Source organism: Coregonus clupeaformis, chromosome 21, assembly GCF_020615455.1.
Source record: "Coregonus clupeaformis isolate EN_2021a chromosome 21, ASM2061545v1, whole genome shotgun sequence".
NCBI lineage: Eukaryota > Metazoa > Chordata > Actinopteri > Salmoniformes > Salmonidae > Coregonus > Coregonus clupeaformis.
Genome location: NC_059212.1, coordinates 17370653 through 17390329, shown reverse-complemented (window position 1 = coordinate 17390329; position 19677 = coordinate 17370653). Strand labels below are relative to the sequence as shown.

At 39.9% G+C, this 19677-nt stretch overlaps 1 protein-coding gene across 1 annotated transcript; it reads left to right on the top strand.

The window, feature by feature from the left end:
- trpa1a (transient receptor potential cation channel, subfamily A, member 1a) lies at positions 1-19671 on the top strand. The gene is made up of 28 exons (XM_041842137.1): positions 1-21; positions 227-414; positions 2833-2983; positions 3177-3352; positions 6461-6568; positions 6723-6831; positions 6938-7083; positions 7594-7730; positions 7817-7865; positions 7959-8058; positions 8147-8247; positions 8661-8830; positions 9004-9168; positions 9339-9453; positions 11287-11453; positions 11620-11710; positions 11832-11891; positions 12040-12138; positions 15530-15600; positions 15816-15978; positions 16087-16176; positions 16449-16618; positions 16764-16893; positions 18190-18381; positions 18481-18549; positions 18671-18775; positions 19120-19229; positions 19449-19671. Exons 2-28 carry the CDS (start codon positions 319-321, stop codon positions 19660-19662), a joined length of 3354 nt encoding a protein of 1117 aa, XP_041698071.1. The 5' UTR covers positions 1-21; positions 227-318; the 3' UTR covers positions 19663-19671.
- Positions 19672-19677: the final 6 nt, after the last annotated feature.

Below are 19677 nucleotides of genomic sequence, written 5' to 3'. Positions count from 1 at the left end.
TCACACCCAGAGAACATAAAGGTAAGATCATATATTACATCTTACTGCTTGGACTCATTGGTTGACATGTTTTAATATTTTACAGCCGGTTATGCAGCCTGCTGGATGTGTTTGTTTTCAATACTGTATGTTTTTTATGTACACTTAGTGCTTATACATTGACAGCTGTTTACTGTAGATATTAATGTATGTTGAAATGTAACTTCTCTGCTCTTACCTATTGTAGAACATACTACAAATCTACACATTCGGTCACAAACCAAACCACATGAAACGTTCAAGTCCTTGTGGAAATGTCTACATGAACAGAAAAGCCTGATGAGCTCCTCAAAGACCGACCTGATGCAGGACAAGACCTACCAGTCTATGATTCATGGAGATGATGCTACAGAGATTTCTGGCAAAATATTTGAGGTAAGTCATGTGGAAAACAGATCTTGCAGATGTTCAATTCCTCTTTCATGTAGAGTTTTTTATTTTTCAACTTTACTCATTATTAGTTGAGTATGAGAGCCATCATCTGCAAATATGCTAAACTATTTTAATATGTTTTTGTGATTAGTAAAAAATATATTGCTCTAAATCAAATCACATGCACCGAATACAACTGGTATAGAGTTTACTGTGAAATTCTTGCTTAAAAATTGTAACACAAGACAAATAAAATAAAATACACAAAAATGGAGCTACAGTGCCTTCAGAAAGTATTCATACCCTTTAACTTATTCCCCAATTGTTGTGTTACAGCCTGAATTCAAAATGGATTAAATATATGTTATTTCTCATCCATCTATACACAATACCCCATAATGACAATGAAAACATGTTTTTAGAATTTTTTGCAAATGTATTGAAAATGAAATACAGAAATATCTCATTTACATAAGTATTCACACCCTTGAGTCAATACTTTGTAGAAGCACCTTTGGCAGCGATTACAGTTGTGAGTCTTTCTGGGTAATTCTCTAAGACACCGGGATTGTGCAAGATTTGCCCATTATTCTTTTCACAATTCTTCAAGCTCTGTCAAATTGGTTGTTGATCATTGCTATACAACCATTTTCAGGTCTTGCCATAGATTTTCTATTCGATTTAAGTCAAAACTGCCACTCGGCCACTCAGGAACAGTCACTGTCTTCTTGGTAAGCGACTCTAGTGTAGATTTGGCCTTGTGTTTTAGGTTATTGTCCTGCTGAAAGGTGAATTCATTTTTTAAAAAGTGTATTAGCTAGAAAGATATCTTGCGTCGTAGAGAAAATGTTGCTGTTGTAAAGCACATTTTCAGCAATTCTACACATTTTTCCATTGAGCTGAGTGAATTTTGCAGTTTTCAAGCTAATTTCCTGAAATTCTATGCATTTTGCCATCGATAATGCTGTGTTCCTCTGCTCAAACATTATAATAAAATCGATGGGCATGTGCCCTGATTGCCCTTCTTTTTTTAAATTCTTTTTTTTTTTTACTGTAACTTGGCAACTCAGGAACAGTCACTGTCTTCTTGGTAAGCAACTCCAGTGTAGATTTGGCCATTTAAGTTATTTTCCTGCTGAAAGGTGAATTCATCTCCCAGTGTCTGGTGGAAAGCAGACTGAACCAGGTTTTCCTCTAGGATTTTGCCTATGCTTAGCTCCATCCCGTTTCTTTTAATCCTGAAAAACTCCCCAGTCCTTCACAATTACCAGCATACTCATAACATGATGCAGCCACAACTATGCTTGAAAATATGGAGAGTGGTACTCAGTAATGTGTTGTATTGGATTTGTACCAAACATAACACTGTATTCAGGGCAAAAAGTTGTAATTGCTTTGACACATTCTTTGCAGTATTACTTTAGTGCCTTGTTGCAAACAGGATGCATGTTTGGCAAAAAAAATCATGAACTTATTTAGGCTTGCCATAACAAATACTTAGTGACTCAAGACATTTCAGCTTTTCATGTTTAAAAATTAAAAACATAATTCCACTTTGACATTATGGGTATTGTGTGTAGGCCAGTGATAAAAAAAAATCTCAATTTAATCCATATTAAATTCAGACTGTAACACAACAAAATGTGGAAAAAGTCAAGGAGTGTGAATACATTCTGAAGGCACTGTATATACAGTGAGTACCAGTACCAGATCAATGTGCAGAGGTACGAGGTATTTGAGGTAGATATGTACATGAAGGCAGGTTAAAGTGACTGGGCATCAGAATAGATAATAATAAGAGTAAAATAAAGAACTGAGTAGCAGCAGCAAATGATGAGTGTAAAAGTGTGTATGGGTGTGTGTGTAATGTGTATGAATGTGTGTTTGTGTTTTGTCGATATGCGTGTGTGTGTTATGTGTGTGTGTGCGCCTATGTAGTGTATGTGAATGTGTGAGGGTTTTGTGTGGGAGTGTCAATGTAGTGTTGTGAATGTGGGAGGGTTTTGTGTGGGAGTGTCAATGTAGTGTGTGTGAGTGTGTATATGGTGTGTATACTGTATATAGTCTAGTGAGGTATGCATAGGGTCAGTGCAAATAGTATGAGTACCATTAATTGACTATTTAGCAGTCTGGCTATTTAGCAGTCTTATTTCTTGGGGGTAGAAGTTGTCTCGGAGCCTGTTGGTCCGAGAGCTGATGCTCCGATACCGTTTGCCGGACGGTAGCAGACTGAACAGTCTATGGCTTGGGTGGCTGGAGTCTTTGGCAATATTTTCTCTGGTTTTAGTTCAGATGTTTTACTTAACTGTCAATTGAACAGTAACAGAATCCAGTATGTACAATAGTATTTTGAACAGATGTGTTACTGTAAACCAGATCATAATACAGGACTGATATGGTCTTTCCACACTATGATATTAGTGGGCTCTGCAAGGTGACTCGGCAGTGTTGGGAAAGCACTCAGCCCTGCTGGGGGTCCGTGACCAAGCCAATGCCAGCCCTCTGCATTACGCAACCTCACACGGGCATATCAGCACCATACAGCTCATTGTGCAGTTGACTGGTCCAGATGGTAAGACGTATTTATTTACTGTATGCAGTGGTACCACAGGTCATAGGGAATATCTTCCTTTAAACATCATTATTGTTTGTCATTTTATATTGTCGCCAAAATCGTATTTATTTTGTTTTATCAATCATATGGTATTGATGCATGTATTTAAATGTATTGAGAAAACAAATATCTATCTGTGACCTTTGTGAAGAACTGAATGCCAGTGATGAGGAGGGTAACACTCCATTGCACTGGGCTGTGCAGAGGACCCAGAGAGAGAGCTGTGCTTGCCTGCTGGACCTGGGGGCAGACCCGAACATCCTCAACCTCCGCCTCATGTCTCCCCTGCACCTGGCTGTCAGCCTCGGGCACAACGCTCTCGTCGAGGTCCGTCCCCTACCTGACCCCCCATTAATCTCTACTCTAGTACAGGGGTTTTCAAACTTTTCTTGCCCAAGGACCCCCGCCCCATCATATGTTAACAAAAAAATGTTTTACGTCTTGTCTTATCATCAGGTGAATGATAATAGCAAGTAGAAGTAATCAACATTTGAAAATGAATAGATTTGGTGGACAGTTTCATTATATAGACCTCCCCACAGTTCATTGGAAGAGGAAGTGTACACTCTAACATAGTCTATTAGCTAGAAAGGTGTCTTGGCGTGTAGTGAAAATGTTGCTGTTGTAAAGCAAATATTCTGCAATTCTACACATTTTTCCATTGAGCTGAGAGAATTTTGCAGTTTCTAAGCTAATTTCCTGCAATTCTATGCATTTTGCCATGGCTAATGCTGTTCCTCTGCTCAAACATTTTAATAATATCAATGGGCATGTGCCCTGAATGTCCATTTACTTGAATTTTCTATTTTCCCTGACTGTCTAGCTTTTATTTTATTGTTCATTCTCAAAGATGGTATTATTTTAAAATATAGTTCCAATACCTTTCCTGCATGCTTTCTATCCGGTTTTGGTTGTTTAAGTTGACACTGAAACATTTCATCCATCCCGAAAAAAATACCACAATAATTTTCTATACAGAAAAAAACTGTAATTAGCTCCAATGACTGTAATTTCCTCCATATTAGTTTTGAGATTTGGCAAATAAGCTATTTATCCACTTCCCCAGAGTCTGATGAACAGGAACAGCTAGCATGCTAACTGTTCCTGTAGACTTCCAGTCATTGTGCTAACGCTAGCGAGCATTGGCTCGTGAAACTACCTCTAACTTCATACTGGATGTAGAGACATACAAATGGTATGCACGATGGTATTCTGTTGCAACTCGAGGTCTTCACTGATCCACCTGTAGCCCCTGAGTGGGTCCGTTTCCAGAATTCTAAATAATGTCACGGTTTTTGGGTCGGATCTGCTATGATTGTCACCAGGGCGATCAGAAAACGTGTGATGAGGCTGCACTTGCCACAGCACTTTTCAATCCGTTGTGGCAGCTCCACCCCACTTTTGATTTAGTTGAATAAAATAGCGTTAAAAAGAGGGGCAAAGTGCAGTTAAAAAATAAATAAATTTGCCTCATGATTTGTCAAATAACACACAATTTCTCTGTCCTTCACATCGGAGTGCTGCTGTTGGGTCTGTGTGTCTTCTTGAGCGATCAGATTCACAGACATCTCAGGTCGGGCCGGGCACAACGCACAAAGCTCAAGGCGCGCGCTCTCCACTTTCCTCAGGTGTTTAGCAACACATCACTACTGACAGACACAAGCAAAAACTATTATATAAATGTAGCAGCCTATACACATCAACATTAGCGATCTGACATATTGTATTCCATGGAAACGAAACTATTTTTCAGTCTGATCAACTGTAGGCTACTAACAACAGCAGCTGTATAGTCTAGCCAACTATGCGCCCTGTTCCTCTGGGCTGGCCAGGGAAACAAAGGTTGTATATTTATAGCCCATTTGTTTGTGAGAAAATGTGAATGGGATCAAATTTGGTTTATATTCAAACTTGGGATGACTAGGCTACCTATACTTTTTCAATCCAAAATGATTAACTGGAATTAATCAATAAACACAATAGCTGACATAAACTGTGAGTTAATGTTTAATTAGGCCTACAGTTGCATAGGGCAGGACTACATAATGCAAACCTGCATAAAGCAAGCTCAGCCCTGTGAGATTTATTGTCCAATCATGTTGCTTTCTATGCATAGCCACAGTAGGGGTGCTGAGGGTGCTGCAGCACCCCCAAATACATTTTGGAAAAAAAATATCCACAAAATGTGTTAACAAGGCCTTTATTACTCCCCCCATCGACAATACTCCCAACCCAAAACATCTTCCCGCGGCCATGTTTCTCTGTGTCTGTGTAGGATATAGGTAACCTAACGTAGCAGGCTTAAGAGAAACGCTTGAGCGGAGTTCCCACATCCGGTTTTCAGCAGAAAGAAATGTAACATATGGTTGTTGGCAACTCCGCTAAAGCTAGTGTAGGCCTATAGGAAACCCCCCTAGTCTTTAACAAATAATTCATATGAACAAGTACAAGGTTACTGCAGTTTGACAGGGTTTTCATCAAGGCTAGGAATTTTTTTTAATGATGTGACCTGATAAGAAAAACTCTGCCCATTTAAACCTTTTACAACAGATTAATCAGTCATACCATATAAGGTCTAGAGTTTTACCTGGTTAGGTTACCAGATCAGGAAAAACTACGGGCCCCAGAATTTTGTTTCCGCCACACCACTCTGGGGCCTGTGGTGCCACCTATCTCGGATATGTGTCATTTTAACTGACGTTCCGGAAGGACCCGTACAGATCCGAACCCAACTGCTGTAAAGAGAGAGAGAGAGTGGCGCGTGGTGCATGTAGCTGGTCGCGTGTAGCTCAAGTGGTGCGCATGGCCAATCATAAGTCATCAAAATGGCAATAGTCATAGAGCCTCAGTGTGTGGCAAAAGTGAGGAGATATCATGGAAAATGTAATTAAAATGACAGAATTAAAAGTTAAAGGAGAAGGATAGGCTACAACGACCAAGAGCCAACAGGTAGGCTGCTACTTAATATTATGAATGTAGTTGTTGTTATTTGTAACTGTAGGACAAGAAAGCACAAGCAGCCTCAATTAGCCTAGCTATCTAGCTAGCTTAACAAGGTTCTCCCAGTTTGATGCAGTCAAGACAGGCACTACTTAATCATATTGGATGATAAATAACCTAGCTATGGCAGCTATTAGTCTGCTATAGCGTGAGTCAGCTTGGTTGGTTGCGGTCTCTCGTCTCTCTCTCACAGAACGTGCACCCAGGGGGGGCCCCAGGACCGAGTTTGGGAAACCATGTTCTAATACACCTCTATAACACTTCTACACTTCTAGCTAGTGCACCTCCATGTACTATTATTCATTCAGTCTAATAACATATATTATGTGATATGATATACTACGATATTATATGATGATATGATATTATATGATATAATAAGATATGATATCATACAGTATGATTTATATTATAAGTAATTGGGTTTTTCCACAGCTGTTACTGTCTCACAGCAACACGGATGCCAACCTGGAGGGAGACCAGGGGAACACACCTGTAATGTTGGCCTGCTCGGTTGATAACCATGAAGCTCTTCGTCTACTTGTGTGTGAATATTAAATATATGGCCACTGTATAATTGTCAAATTGTGTGTTCTTGTATGTTTGAACAAGGATATGTGTGTGATTCATCGTTCATTATTGATGTCCTATGAGGTTTTTGTAATGTAACTGCTCAAATTTCACGTACTGTTCTCAGTTTAAATACAGAGCCAGACTATGTCAACAGAACAAGCTGGGGCATTATCCCATTCACGCAGCAGCATTTGCAGGTGCTAAAAAATCAATGCTGGTGGTTCTTCAGAAATGTAAATAAGAAACATTTGCTTTCCTATTATAATAATCAAATACACATTTTGGTACTCAAACAATGTTAATCAGATAATTCTTACTCACTAATGTTCTCTGCTGAAGGTGAGGAGATGGGTTGCTCAACTGAAACGCACATCAACTACGTGGACAAATCATTCAGCACTCCTCTTCATCTGGCCGTCCATGGAGGCAACCTGGAGGTGATCAAACTCTGCATAGAACATGGAGCAAAAATCGACCAACAACAGGTATGTCAGCTGGTGATGATGAAGTTAAGAAGCTTTTTCTGTGGATATGTAAATAATCATTCAAACTGCACCTACAAATATCATATACATATATCTAACACAAAAATAACTTTGGTTCTTTCTCAGAACCATAGACAAAAACACATATATTTCTAAGGCTTCTGAGTAATAAGAAAGACCAATTATGAACCTTAATTATACTTTTCTTCCAATATAAAACAATGTAAATATCACAGTTACCATTACAGGCATTCATTTGAAAGGTTCTTAGAACTGAGGTTCTTACAATGTGTTACAGTAAGTAACAATAGGTTATTATGCATCCATAAGCATCCACCCATAATGGGTACATTGACAGTTCATGTTACTCCCACGAGACATTGGAAGATGACCAAATCCACTCTAAATCTAATCAAGGGGAACCGACCGGTGTCTGTAATATCCTGACATAATTTCAAGCTGGTCTGAGTCATTGTAATCTCTGTCATGTCTTTGTGCTTCTCTTTACAGTGTGACAACTCCACAGCCCTCCACTTTGCCTGTACCCAGGGAGCAACCGAGGCGGTCAAACTCATGCTATCAGCATATGATAGAGTCTGTGATGTCATCAATATCACAGATGGAGCTAGCCAAACCCCACTGCATAAGTAGTAGACATTTTTCATTGGAAAATACTTTTAGGTAAAAATTATATCCTACTCTCTTACTCTTTTATCATGTTTTTCACCAACAGGGCAACAATATTTGACCATGTTGAATTGGCTGAATACCTCATTTCAAAGGTAAACACAAAACATGAAAAGAACCATGAGAAAAGTATGAATATTTTTCCAGTGTTTCACGATCTTATCATATTAATATTTATTCTTTGACAGGGCGCAGACATTAACTCCATTGACTGTAAGGGTCATACCCCACTGCTTCTGGCAACAAGCTGTAGTGCATGGAAAACAGTGGGGCTTCTTCTTACACATGGTACGATTCTCAAAGAGAGGCGAATGTCACATTTAGTTTACACTAGTGTATGGTTTGTCGTAATCATGTTCATCCTCTCCTATTTTAGGCGCTAATTTGAAAATAAAAGACCAATATGACTGCAATTTCCTTCACCTTGCCATCTTGCAGCCTAAAGGTCTGAAAAACCTTCCTCCAGAAGTCTTACAGGTAATATTATATGATGAACGTACCTGCTAGAAGTTTCAATAGCAATGATGAAGCTTCCAAAATGACCCTGAGATCCATGTTAAAATGTTCAATGCAAAGTCATAAGTTCTAAATATTGCAATGAGCTCATACAGTATGTTGTAATGAGCACTAGTGGGGGATCTTGTAAGAACACGTAGTGCATTACTGCCACCTAGTGTAGAGAACTTGAAGCAAATCCAACACACGGAGAAGGATCCCAGAATCATATTGTTAGCCTTTGTATTAAACAAGGTTCAATATTAAAACCATATATCTTCTTGTGACTGTCTCAGTAGGGTTGACATGTACAATCATTTTTAATCAAGTTGGCAGTAAACGCTTAGTTTGACTCATGAGATCCCAAACTTATCATATTGTCTCTTGCCACACAGTGCAGCAATGTGAGAGAGCTCCTGGGTGCAGAGGACAATGAGGGTTGTACTCCCCTGCACTACGCCTGCAGACTGGGAATCCCAGAGTCAGTGACGAACATGCTCGGACTCAATGTCTCACTGGACCAGAAGTCTAAGCAGAAGAAATCTGCACTGCATTTCGCAGCCGAGTTAGTTACTTCTGAATACATTTCTACATTATTGACTAATTGAGTTGTCAATAGACTCAATATACTCCAACAACATGAATGATTTTCACTGTTTTCTATTTTGGCTGGTTTTCAGTTTAGCATTATTTGTATTTGATAACTTACTTTTTAATGATCAATCTTTTCTATTCCAGGTATGGGAGGATAAACACCTGCCACAGACTCCTGGAGAGCATGACCAGCACCAGGCTGCTGAACGAGGGAGATGAGAGGGGGATGACTCCCCTCCACCTGGCATCCCGCGGCGGCCATATTAAAGTGGTAGAGCTGCTGCTGCGAAAAGGAGCTCTGTTCCACAGGTACAGTACTTCAGACCTGCTACGCACACACGCACTCACACTCAACGCTAATCCGAGTGAGGTGAACCATTATTGCCCAAACCAGTGGAAACCAAGGTCTGTCTTTTTACTACATTTTCCATTTTGAATCAGCTGCAGTAGTAATGAATGTTTACAGTATGCCATTGCAGTGATTATAAAGGTTGGACCTGTCTACATCACGCTGCAGCAGAAGGCTACACCCAGACCATGATCATACTCCTGGCATCAAATATCAAACTGCTGGACAAAACAGATGACGAAAGGGTTTGGTTCCTCTCTTTTTCCACATTTCCTTCACTTACCCTGAGGTGTGTTCATCTTATACAGTGGGGAAAAAATGTATTTAGTCAGCCACCAATTGTGCAAGTTCTCCCACTTAAAAAGACGAGAGAGGCCTGTAATTTTCATCATAGGTACACGTCAACTATGAAAGACAAAATGAGGAAAGAAATTCCAGAAAATCACATTGTAGGATTTTTAATGAATTTATTTGCAAACTATGGTGGAAAATAAGTATTTGGTCACCTACAAACAAGCAAGATTTTTGGCTCTCACAGACCTGTAACTTCTTCTTTAAGAGGCTCCTCTGTCCTCCACTCGTTACCTGTATTAATGGCACCTGTTTGAACTTGTTATCAGTATAAAAGACACCTGTCCACAACCTCAAACAGTCACACTCCAAACTCCACTATGGCCAAGACCAAAGAGCTGTCAAAGGACACCAGAAACAAAATTGTAGATCTGCACCAGGCTGGGAAGACTGAATCTGCATTAGGTAAGCAGCTTGGTTTGAAGAAATCAACTGTGGGAGCAACTATTAGGAAATGGAAGACATACAAGACCACTGATAATCTCCCTCGATCTGGGGCTCCACGCAAGATCTCACCCCATGGGGTCAAAATGATCACAAGAACGGTGAGCAAAAATCCCAGAACCACACGGGGGGACCTAGTGAATGACCTGCAGAGAGCTGGGACCAAAGTAACAAAGCCTACCATCAGTAACACACTACGCCGCCAGGGACTCAAATCCTGCAGTGTCAGACGTGTCCCCCTGCTTAAGCCAGTACATGACCAGGCCCGTCTGAAGTTTGCTAGAGTGCATTTGGATGATCCAGAAGAGGATTGGGAGAATGTCATATGGTCAGATGAAACCAAAATAGAACTTTTTGGTAAAAACTCAACTCGTCGTGTTTGGAGGACAAAGAATGCTGAGTTGCATCCAAAGAACACCATACCTACTGTGAAGCATGGGGGTGGAAACATCATGCTTTGGGGCTGTTTTTTTTGCAAAGGGACCAGGACGACTGATCCGTGTAAAGGAAAGAATGAATGGGGCCATGTATCGTGAGATTTTGAGTGAAAACCTCCTTCCATCAGCAAGGGCATTGAAGATGAAACGTGGCTGGGTCTTTCAGCATGACAATGATCCCAAACACACCGCCCGGGCAACGAAGGAGTGGCTTCGTAAGAAGCATTTCAAGGTTCTGGAGTGGCCTAGCCAGTCTCCAGATCTCAACCCCATAGAAAATCTTTGGAGGGAGTTGAAAGTCTGTGTTGCCCAGCGACAGCCCCAAAACATCACTGCTCTAGAGGAGATCTGCATGGAGGAATGGGCCAAAATACCAGCAACAGTGTGTGAAAACCTTGTGAAGACTTACAGAAAACGTTTGACTTGTGTCATTGGGTATATAACAAAGTATTGAGAAACTTTTGTTATTGACCAAATATTTATTTTCCACCATAATTTGCAAATAAATTCATTAAAAATCCTACAATGTGATTTTCTGGAGAAAAAAAATCTCATTTTGTCTGTCATAGTTGACGTGTACCTATGATGAAAATTACAGGCCTCTCTCATCTTTTTAAGTGGGAGAACTTGCACAATTGGTGGCTGACTAAATACTTTTTCCCCCCACTGTATGTTTCCTTTCTGTTTTGCTTGAGGGAGTAAGATGTCTATGTTGAAATTCAGAGGAAGTCTTCCACAAATAGATATCATTCCTCTTTCTGAAAAAGTCAATCTAAAGGTTATTGTTGCGGTTATATACAATCCTCTGTTCTAATTTCAAAGTGCTATGTTTTACTTTTGGTCCAGAACACAGCGTTACATCTGGCTGCCAGGGAGGGTCATGCGGCTGCAGTGACACTGCTCCTGGGCAGAGGGGCCCAGATGATGCTCAACAAGAGTGATGCCTCCTTCCTCCATGAAGCTGTTCTCAACGGCAGGAAAGACGTTGCCATCGCTGTCATCCACAATGAGAGGTTGGGCCACTGTTCTAAGATACAGTGGATACTTAATCTATTAACTATGTACAGTATGTGCTGTTATGATGCTTTGACAGTACAATGATGTGTTTGATTATTGGTATTCAGTTGGATTGCATGACAATGTCATGTTGACATGTAAAATATAACCTGTTTGTTTCAGATGTGCTGAGGCTATGCTATTGTTCGAAGTGAAGTCAACTAAGCGATGTGTTGTCATGGACATGATAGAGTTCCTGCCAGAGTCATTCAAAGTTAGTTTTATCCAAGAAACTATGCATAAAGGAAACTGTCATAAAGGAAATGGATACAAAACTCTCCCATTTCCCAGTCAGCATGTGAGAAGTACATTTATCGTGCAATGTTTTTCCACAGCATCTTTTGGACGCTTGTGTGAATGAGTCAGATGATGACGTAAATAGTTACAACTACTCTGTAAGTCTGTTCTCTCTATTCTGTATGTGGTATTACCTTCTTAAAACTCAGGTTCATTATTGCTTAATCAAATTCCCCTAAAAACATTCCAGTTAGGGTATGTGTTGTAATGTAAAATAATGTATTTTTTATTTTTTTTAATCAACAGATCGAGTACACTTTCAAATGGCTACAAGCTCCCATGCATATCATTAAGCTTGCAAAAACGGACAAAAGCTACTACTTTCAGCCTCTCACTGCTCTGAACGTTAGTACCCACTACAATACTGTAGACTGAACTTCACTGTTTTCAAACATGGTATTTTGCTCCAGAGTTAAGGGCCATGAAGTTTCAACAACTAACATTTTAAAGCAAAACAGTGCAATATCAGGAACAAGTCATATACAGTGCGTTCGGAAAGTATTCAGACCCCTTGACTTTTTCCACATTTTGTTACGTTACAGCCTTATTCTAAAATTGATTAAATATTTTTACACAAAATACCCCATAATGACAAAGCAAAAAAATGTTTTTTAGAAATGTTTGCAAATGTTTTAAAAATAAAAAACTGAAATACCTTATTTACATAAGTATTCAGACCCTATGAGACTTGAAATTGAGCTCAGCTGCATCCTGTTTACATTGATCATCCTTGAGATGTTTCTACAACTTGATTGGAGTCCATCTGTGGTAAATTCAATTGATTGGACATTATTTGGAAAGGCACACACCTGGCTATATAAGGTCCCACAGTTGACAGTGCATGTCAGAGCAAAAACCAAGCCATGAGGTCGAAGGAATTGTCCGTAGAGCTCCGAGACAGGATTGTGTCGAGGCACAGATCTGGGGAAGGGTACTAAAAAATGTCAGCAGCATTTGAAGGTCCCCAAGAACACAGTTGCCTCCATCATTCTTAAATGGAAGAAGTTTGGAACCACCAAGACTCTTCCTAGAGCTGGCCGCCTGGCCAAACTGAGCAATCTGGGGAGAAGGGCCTTGGTCAGGGAGGTGACCAAGAACCTGATGATCACTCTGACAGAGCTCTAGAGTTCCTCTGTGGGGATGGGAGAACTTTCCAGAAGTACAACCATCTCTGCAGCACTCCACCAATCAGGCCTTTATGGTAGAGTGGCCAGACGGAAACCACTCCTCAGTAAAAGGCACATGACAGCCCGCTTGGAGTTTGCCAAAAGGCACCTTAAAGACTCTCAGACCATGAGAAACAAGATTCTCTGGTCTGATGAAACCAAGATTGAACTCTTTGGCCTGAATGCCAAGCACCACGTCTAGAGGAAACCAGGCTCCATCCCTACAGTGATGCATGGTGGTGGCAGCATCATGCTGTGGGGATGTTTTTCAGTGGCAGGGACTGGGAGACTAGTCAGGATCGAGGGAAAGATGAATGGAGCAAAGTATAGAGAGATCCTTGATGAAAACCTGCTCCAGAGCGCTCAGGACCTCAGACTGGGGCGAAGGTTTACCTTCCAACAGGACAATGACCCTAAGCATACAGCCAAGACAACGCAGGAGTGGCTTCGGGACAAGTCTCTGAATGTCCTTGAGTGGCCCAGCCAGAGCCCGGACTTGAACCCAATCGAACATCTCTGTGGAGAGACCTGAAAATAGCTGTGCAGCAATGCTCCCCATCCAACCTGACAGAGCTTGAGAGGATCTGCAGAGAAGAATGGGAGAAACTCCCCAAATACAGGTGTGCCAAGCTTGTAGCGTCATACCCAAGAAGACTCGATGCTGTAATCACTGCCAAAGGTGCTTCAACAATGTACTGAGTAATGGGTCTGAATACTTATGTAAATGTTTTAATAAATTAGCAAACATTTTAAAAAACCTGTTTTTGCTTTGTCATTATGGGGTATTGTGTGTAGATTGATAAGGGAAAAAAACGATTTAATCAATTTTAGAATAAAGCTGTAACGTAACAAAATGTGAAAAAAGTCAAGGGGTCTGAATACTTTCTGAAGGCACTGTATGTACAGTACCAGTCAAAAGTTTGGACACACCTACTCATTCAACGGTTTTTCTTTATTTTTACTATTTTCTACATTGTAGAATAATAGTGAAGACATCAAAACCATGAAATAACACATATGGAATCATGTAGTAACCAAACAAGTGTTAAACAAATCAAAAATATATTCATATTTGAGATTCTTCAAATAGTCACCCTTTGCCTTGATGACAGTTTTGCACTCTCTTGGCATTCTCTCAACCAGCTTCATGAGGTAGTCACCTGGAATGCATTTCAATTAACAGGTGTGCCTTGTTAAATGTTAATTTGTGGAATTTATTTCCTTCTTAATGTGTTTGAGCCAATCAGTTGTGTTGTGACAAGGTAAGGGTGGTATACAGAAGATAGCCCTATTTGGTAAAAGACCAAGTCCATATTATGGCAAGAACAGCTCAAATAAGCAAAGAGAAACGACAGTCCAACATTACTTTAAGACATGAAGGTCAGTCAATACGGAACATTTCAAGAACTTTGAACGTTTCTTCAAGTGCAGTCTCAAAAACAATCAAGCGCTATGATGAAACTGGCTCTCATGAGGACTGCCACAGGAAAGGAAGACCCAGTTACCTCTGCTGCAGAGGATAAGTTCATTAGAGTTAACTGTACCTCAGATTGCAGCCCAGATAAATGCTTCACAGAGTTCAAGTAACAGACACATCTCAACATCAACTGTTCAGTGGAGACTGCGTGAATCAGGCCTTCATGGTCGTTTTGCTGCAAAGAAACCACCACTAAAGGACACAAATAATAAGAAGAGACTTGCTTGGGCCAAGAAACACGAGCAATGGACATTAGACTGGTGGAAATCTGTCCTTTGGTCTGATGAGTCCAAATTTGAGATTTTTGGTTCCATCCGCCGTGTCTTTGTGAGACGCAGAGTAGGTGAACGGATGATCTCCGCATGTGTGTTTCCCACCGTGAAGCATGGAGGAGGAGGTGTGATGGTATGGGGGTGCTTTGCTGGTGACACTGTCTGTGATTTATTTAGAATTCAAGGCATTCTGCAGCGATACGCCATCCCATCTGGTTTGCGCTTAGTGGGACTATCATTTGTTTTTTAACAGGACAATGACCCAAAACACACCTTCAGGCTGTGTAAGGGCTATTTGACCAAGAAGGAGAGTGATGGAGTGCTGCATCAGATGACCTGGCCTCCACATTCACCCAACCTCAACCCAATTGAGATGGTTTGGGATGAGTTGGACCGCAGAGTGAAGGAAAAGCAGCCAACAAGTGCTCAGCATATGTGGGAACTCCTTCAAGACTGTTGGAAAACCATTCCTCATGAAGCTGGTTGAGAGAATGCCAAGAGTGTGCAAAGCTGTCATCAAGGCAAAGGGTGGCTATTTTGAAGAATCTCAAATATAAAATATATTTAGATTTGTTTAACACTTTTTTGGTTACTACATGATTCCATATGTGTTATTTCATAGTTTTGATGTCTTCACTATTATTCTACAATGTAGAAAATAGTACAAAATAAAGACAAACACTTGAATGAGTAGGTGTGTCCATACTTTTGACTTGTACTGTATTTGTCATTCCCACAATACAACATTGTTGGATAGAGGAAAGGAAAACATAATTATCTGACATGTTGTCAAAGTGTTTATTTTGTTATTTGTTTACTAGTCCATGGTGCAATTTAATCGCATAGAGCTTCTGACCCATCCTGTCTGCAAGAAGTATCTAGAAATGAAATGGTGAGTGACACTGCTAGACTGCATATTATGCATGAACGTTATCATCATACTACTGTCTCCAACACTGTAAATATTGACAACATCATACTACTGTCTCCAACACTAAATATTGACAACATCAGATTAAAAGTCATGCCAAGCTACAGTATATACAAAATACATTAGTGCACAATCACCTGCGAATATTCACCAAATGGTTTCTTTTATCTATTTAGGAACGCCTATGGTATCAAAGTGCATCTGCTCAATCTGGCCATCTACTCACTTGGTCTGGGGCCTCTGACACACGTCATTCATACTCTGAAGCCCATCCTCAACACCAATGTCACCAATACTACATCACCATCAGTAAGCATGGTGACCACCTCCCTTGACAAGGTGCCGTATGAGATCCGATTACATCCACAGCAAGACATTAGACTTATTTTCTAGTGTATTTGTTTGTCTCAGAAACCTAGTTCAATAACAACTCCTCCATCTTCACAGCAATGCTATTTTATCACCACCTGCATGTTCCTGATTCTTGCCATGAATATGTACACAGTTGGCAAGGAGCTGGTGCAGATAGTTCATCAGGTAATCATGGAAATCTAAAGCTGTTCTAAATACTGTAGCCTCAATCCATGGTATGTGATTTATCTGGTAGTGTGATTTGATCATTTAAATTATATTGTAGCGAAGTTAACCCAACACCTAGCAACCTTGTCAAGGAGTTTGGATCACTTGGTGTAACGTTTAAGGTGTTGGTTTGACAGCCCCTGAACCCAGGTTCGAGTCCCAGTCGGGGCTACCGCCCGAATTCATTACAATATTGAAATAGACGTTAATTTGATGTGTTTCTATTCAAGGGTTCAAAGTACTTCCGTGATGTGACCAATGCATTGGACTGGGGTGCTTCCGTCACTTCTCTGTTGTTTGTGATCCCGTTACTGATGGACTTCAAGGACACATGGCATTGGGAGGCTGGGGTAGTGGCAGTTCTTCTATCCTGGATCAACTTTCTTCTCTATTTCCAACGGTATGGAGACAAAGTTTTTTTTTGCCATAAAATAGTGTAGGTTTATTGAGATCCATCTTTGAAGAAACATTTATATAAATTGATCAAATGTATTTTTTGATCAACAAAAGCAATTTTAACAAATAAAATCGCTCTTGGTCCACAGGTTTGAATGTGTTGGGATCTACGTGGTGATGTTTTTAGAGATTGCAAAAACTCTTTTAAGCATCATTGTACTGTTCTTCTTCTTGCTGCTGGCGTTTGCTTTGGCGTTCTATGCCCTGATGCTAGAACAGGTATGTTTACAGGACCATAGAGATATAACAATGTTTTATCTCTTTGTGAAGAACATTGTATTGTATTGTTTTGTGTAATGTATGTAGCTGAGTGTTTTGTCTGTGAACATCTGTTTAAAATGGGCGATAACTTGTACCTGTATTTGTATAATGCATTTCTACAATTACAGTGAGCTCCAAAAGTATTGGGAGAGTGACACATTTGTTGTTCTTCTGGCTTTGTACTCCAGCACTATGGATTTGAAATGGTTAAAGTGCAGACTGTCAGCTTTAATTTGAGGGTATTTTCATCCATATCGGTGAACCGTTTAGAAATTACAGCACTTTTTGTACATACTGTAGTCCCCCCATTTTAGGGGACAAAAATAATTGGGACAAATTCACTTGTGTGTATTAAAGTAGTCAAATGTTAAGTATATGTTGGATGCATGATAGCACGCAATGACTGCTACAAATTTGTTGGATGCATTTGCTGTTTGTTTTGGTCGTGTTTCAGATTATTTTGTGCTCAATAGAAATGAGTGGTAAATAATGTATTGTGTCATTTTGGAGTCTCTTTTATTGTAAACAATAATATAATATGGTTCTAAACACTTCTACATTGATGTGGATGCTACCATGATTACGGATAATCCTGAATGAATCGTGAATAATGAGTGAGAAAGTTACAGATGCACAAATATCATACCCCAAGACATGCTAACCTCTCACCATTACAATAACAGGGGAGGTAAGCATTTTTTGTGGGGGTATGATATTTGTGCATCTGTAACTTTCTCACTCATCATAATTCACGATTTATTCAGGATTATCCGTAATCATGGCAGCATCCACATTAATGTAGAAGTGTTTAGAAACAGTGACTCCAAAATGACACAACACATTACTTACCATTCATTTCTATTGTGCACAAAATAATCTGAATCGTAACCAAAACAAACAGCAAATGCATCCAACTAATTTGTAGAGTCACAAACTAGATATAATCATTGCTTGCTAGGAATATGGGACCACATACTAAACTGTTGACTACTTTAATACACATATTAGTGAATTTGTCCCAATACTTTTGGTCCCCTAAAATGGGAGGACTATGTACAAAATGTTTCCAAACGGTTCACCCGATATGGATGAACATACCCTCAAATTAAAGCTGACAGTCTGCCCTTTAACCTCATAGTCATTGCATCATTTCAAATGCTGGAGTACAGAGCCAAAACAACAACAAAATAATGTGTCACTGTCCCAATACTTTTGGAGCTCACTGTATATGACTTTATGCATCTTTGTTCCCAGAACTTTTTTGACAGTAGATCTAGTTTACTGCTAGCAATTATGCAAGCATTTGTCATGATGGTTGGAGAATTCAACTACCAAGAAAATATCCTGAAGCCATTTCTGGAAGGGATTCTGCCATTCCCTTCTTTGACCTACGCCATTTTTGTTATGTTCACCTTCGCTGTGCCCATTCTCCTCATGAACCTAATGGTAAGTCCTAAAATCCTACATGAAGCCATTTACCTATACTCCCATTATCAACTAAGGATGCTTCATTGCATCTACATGACTACATTTTGTGTGACATAGATTGGCTTGGCTGTTGGTGACATAGCAAAGGTACAGGAGAATGCTGTGCTGAAGCAAATGGGAATGCAGGTGTGTTTTGACTTCTTTGTCATGCTTTTTCAAACTCATAAAGAATTTTCAAACTCTTTACTAGTGTTTGACTGCCAGGATAAAATAAACTATGCATGTATTATAAACCATTATTCCACAGATTGAGCTTCACACTAGTCTAGAGGAGAAGATGCCGTACTGGTTAATGAAGAGGGTTGACCAGGACTCTCTCACTGAGTACCCTAACAGAGCCTGCAGCAGAAAGGTGTGTCCTTTCTACAAGTGGTCGTATTTAAAAGAATATGTTAATAACTGCCCTTTGAATGTTTGTGTAAAATTGAAGGGCTTTCAAACTGAAGAACAGAACAAATATTTTGAGATCCTCTTGAAGGCGTTTAATACAGGACTTTCTTCAGTGTATCTATTGACCTATAAAAATTGTGAATCAGTTAGTTTAAAGGATTGTTTAATCAACTAATACTCTGCATGTAAATACTTATGGAGAGACATGGAGGTTGTCCAAGCCCACCATAGGACACTGTTAGTGTTTGGTATAGGTGTTTGGTAAACAACATAGTCATAATGAATAGTCTGAATCTCCTTTAACAGAGAGAAATGTTCTTTGCAATGCTGGGTATGGGGCATGAGAGAACCCGTCTCAACTCCACTTCCCATCGGTTTACACCTATGGAACAGGAAATCAGTAAACAGAAGTACAGGTGAGGACTTAGTTCACACCAGTGGTTTGTTTGACCTTATTCAAATACAACAGCAGAGCAATGCACAAGTATTAACATTATATTGTGTATCAGTATTTGGTTTATCAGTATTTAAAAATCTATCAGTATTTAAAGTGCATTCTATCAATTTTGTATTAAGTGCTTCAATACTACACAGTTTTTGAGACTATTAAAATAGACAATCTATTAATTCTCCAGGCTGAAGGAGATGTCTAATGTTATTGAGAAGCAGCACAACCTGCTGAAGCTGATCGTTCAGAAGATGGAGATCAGTTCGGAGGCGGAGGAAGAGCATGACGGTCCTCAGCTGTTCCAAGGCTACAGGGATAAGCCCCTCCCCCCCAAGAGCAAATGGAACCCTCTGCTGAGGGCACTGGCAGCCAGGGAGTATCATCCATCACATATATTATAATGGACTGTCCCCCCC

Excerpts from the sequence above, each read along its gene's own strand:
- trpa1a (XM_041842137.1), top strand. The coding sequence starts at position 319 with ATGAGCTCCTCAAAGACCGACCTGATGCAGGACAAGACCTACCAGTCT. Across the intron at positions 8,831-9,003 it reads GCACTGCATTTCGCAGCCGA|GTATGGGAGGATAAACACCT; the intron begins GTTAGTTACTTC and ends TTTCTATTCCAG. Across the intron at positions 15,979-16,086 it reads TGACCACCTCCCTTGACAAG|CAATGCTATTTTATCACCAC; the intron begins GTGCCGTATGAG and ends CCATCTTCACAG.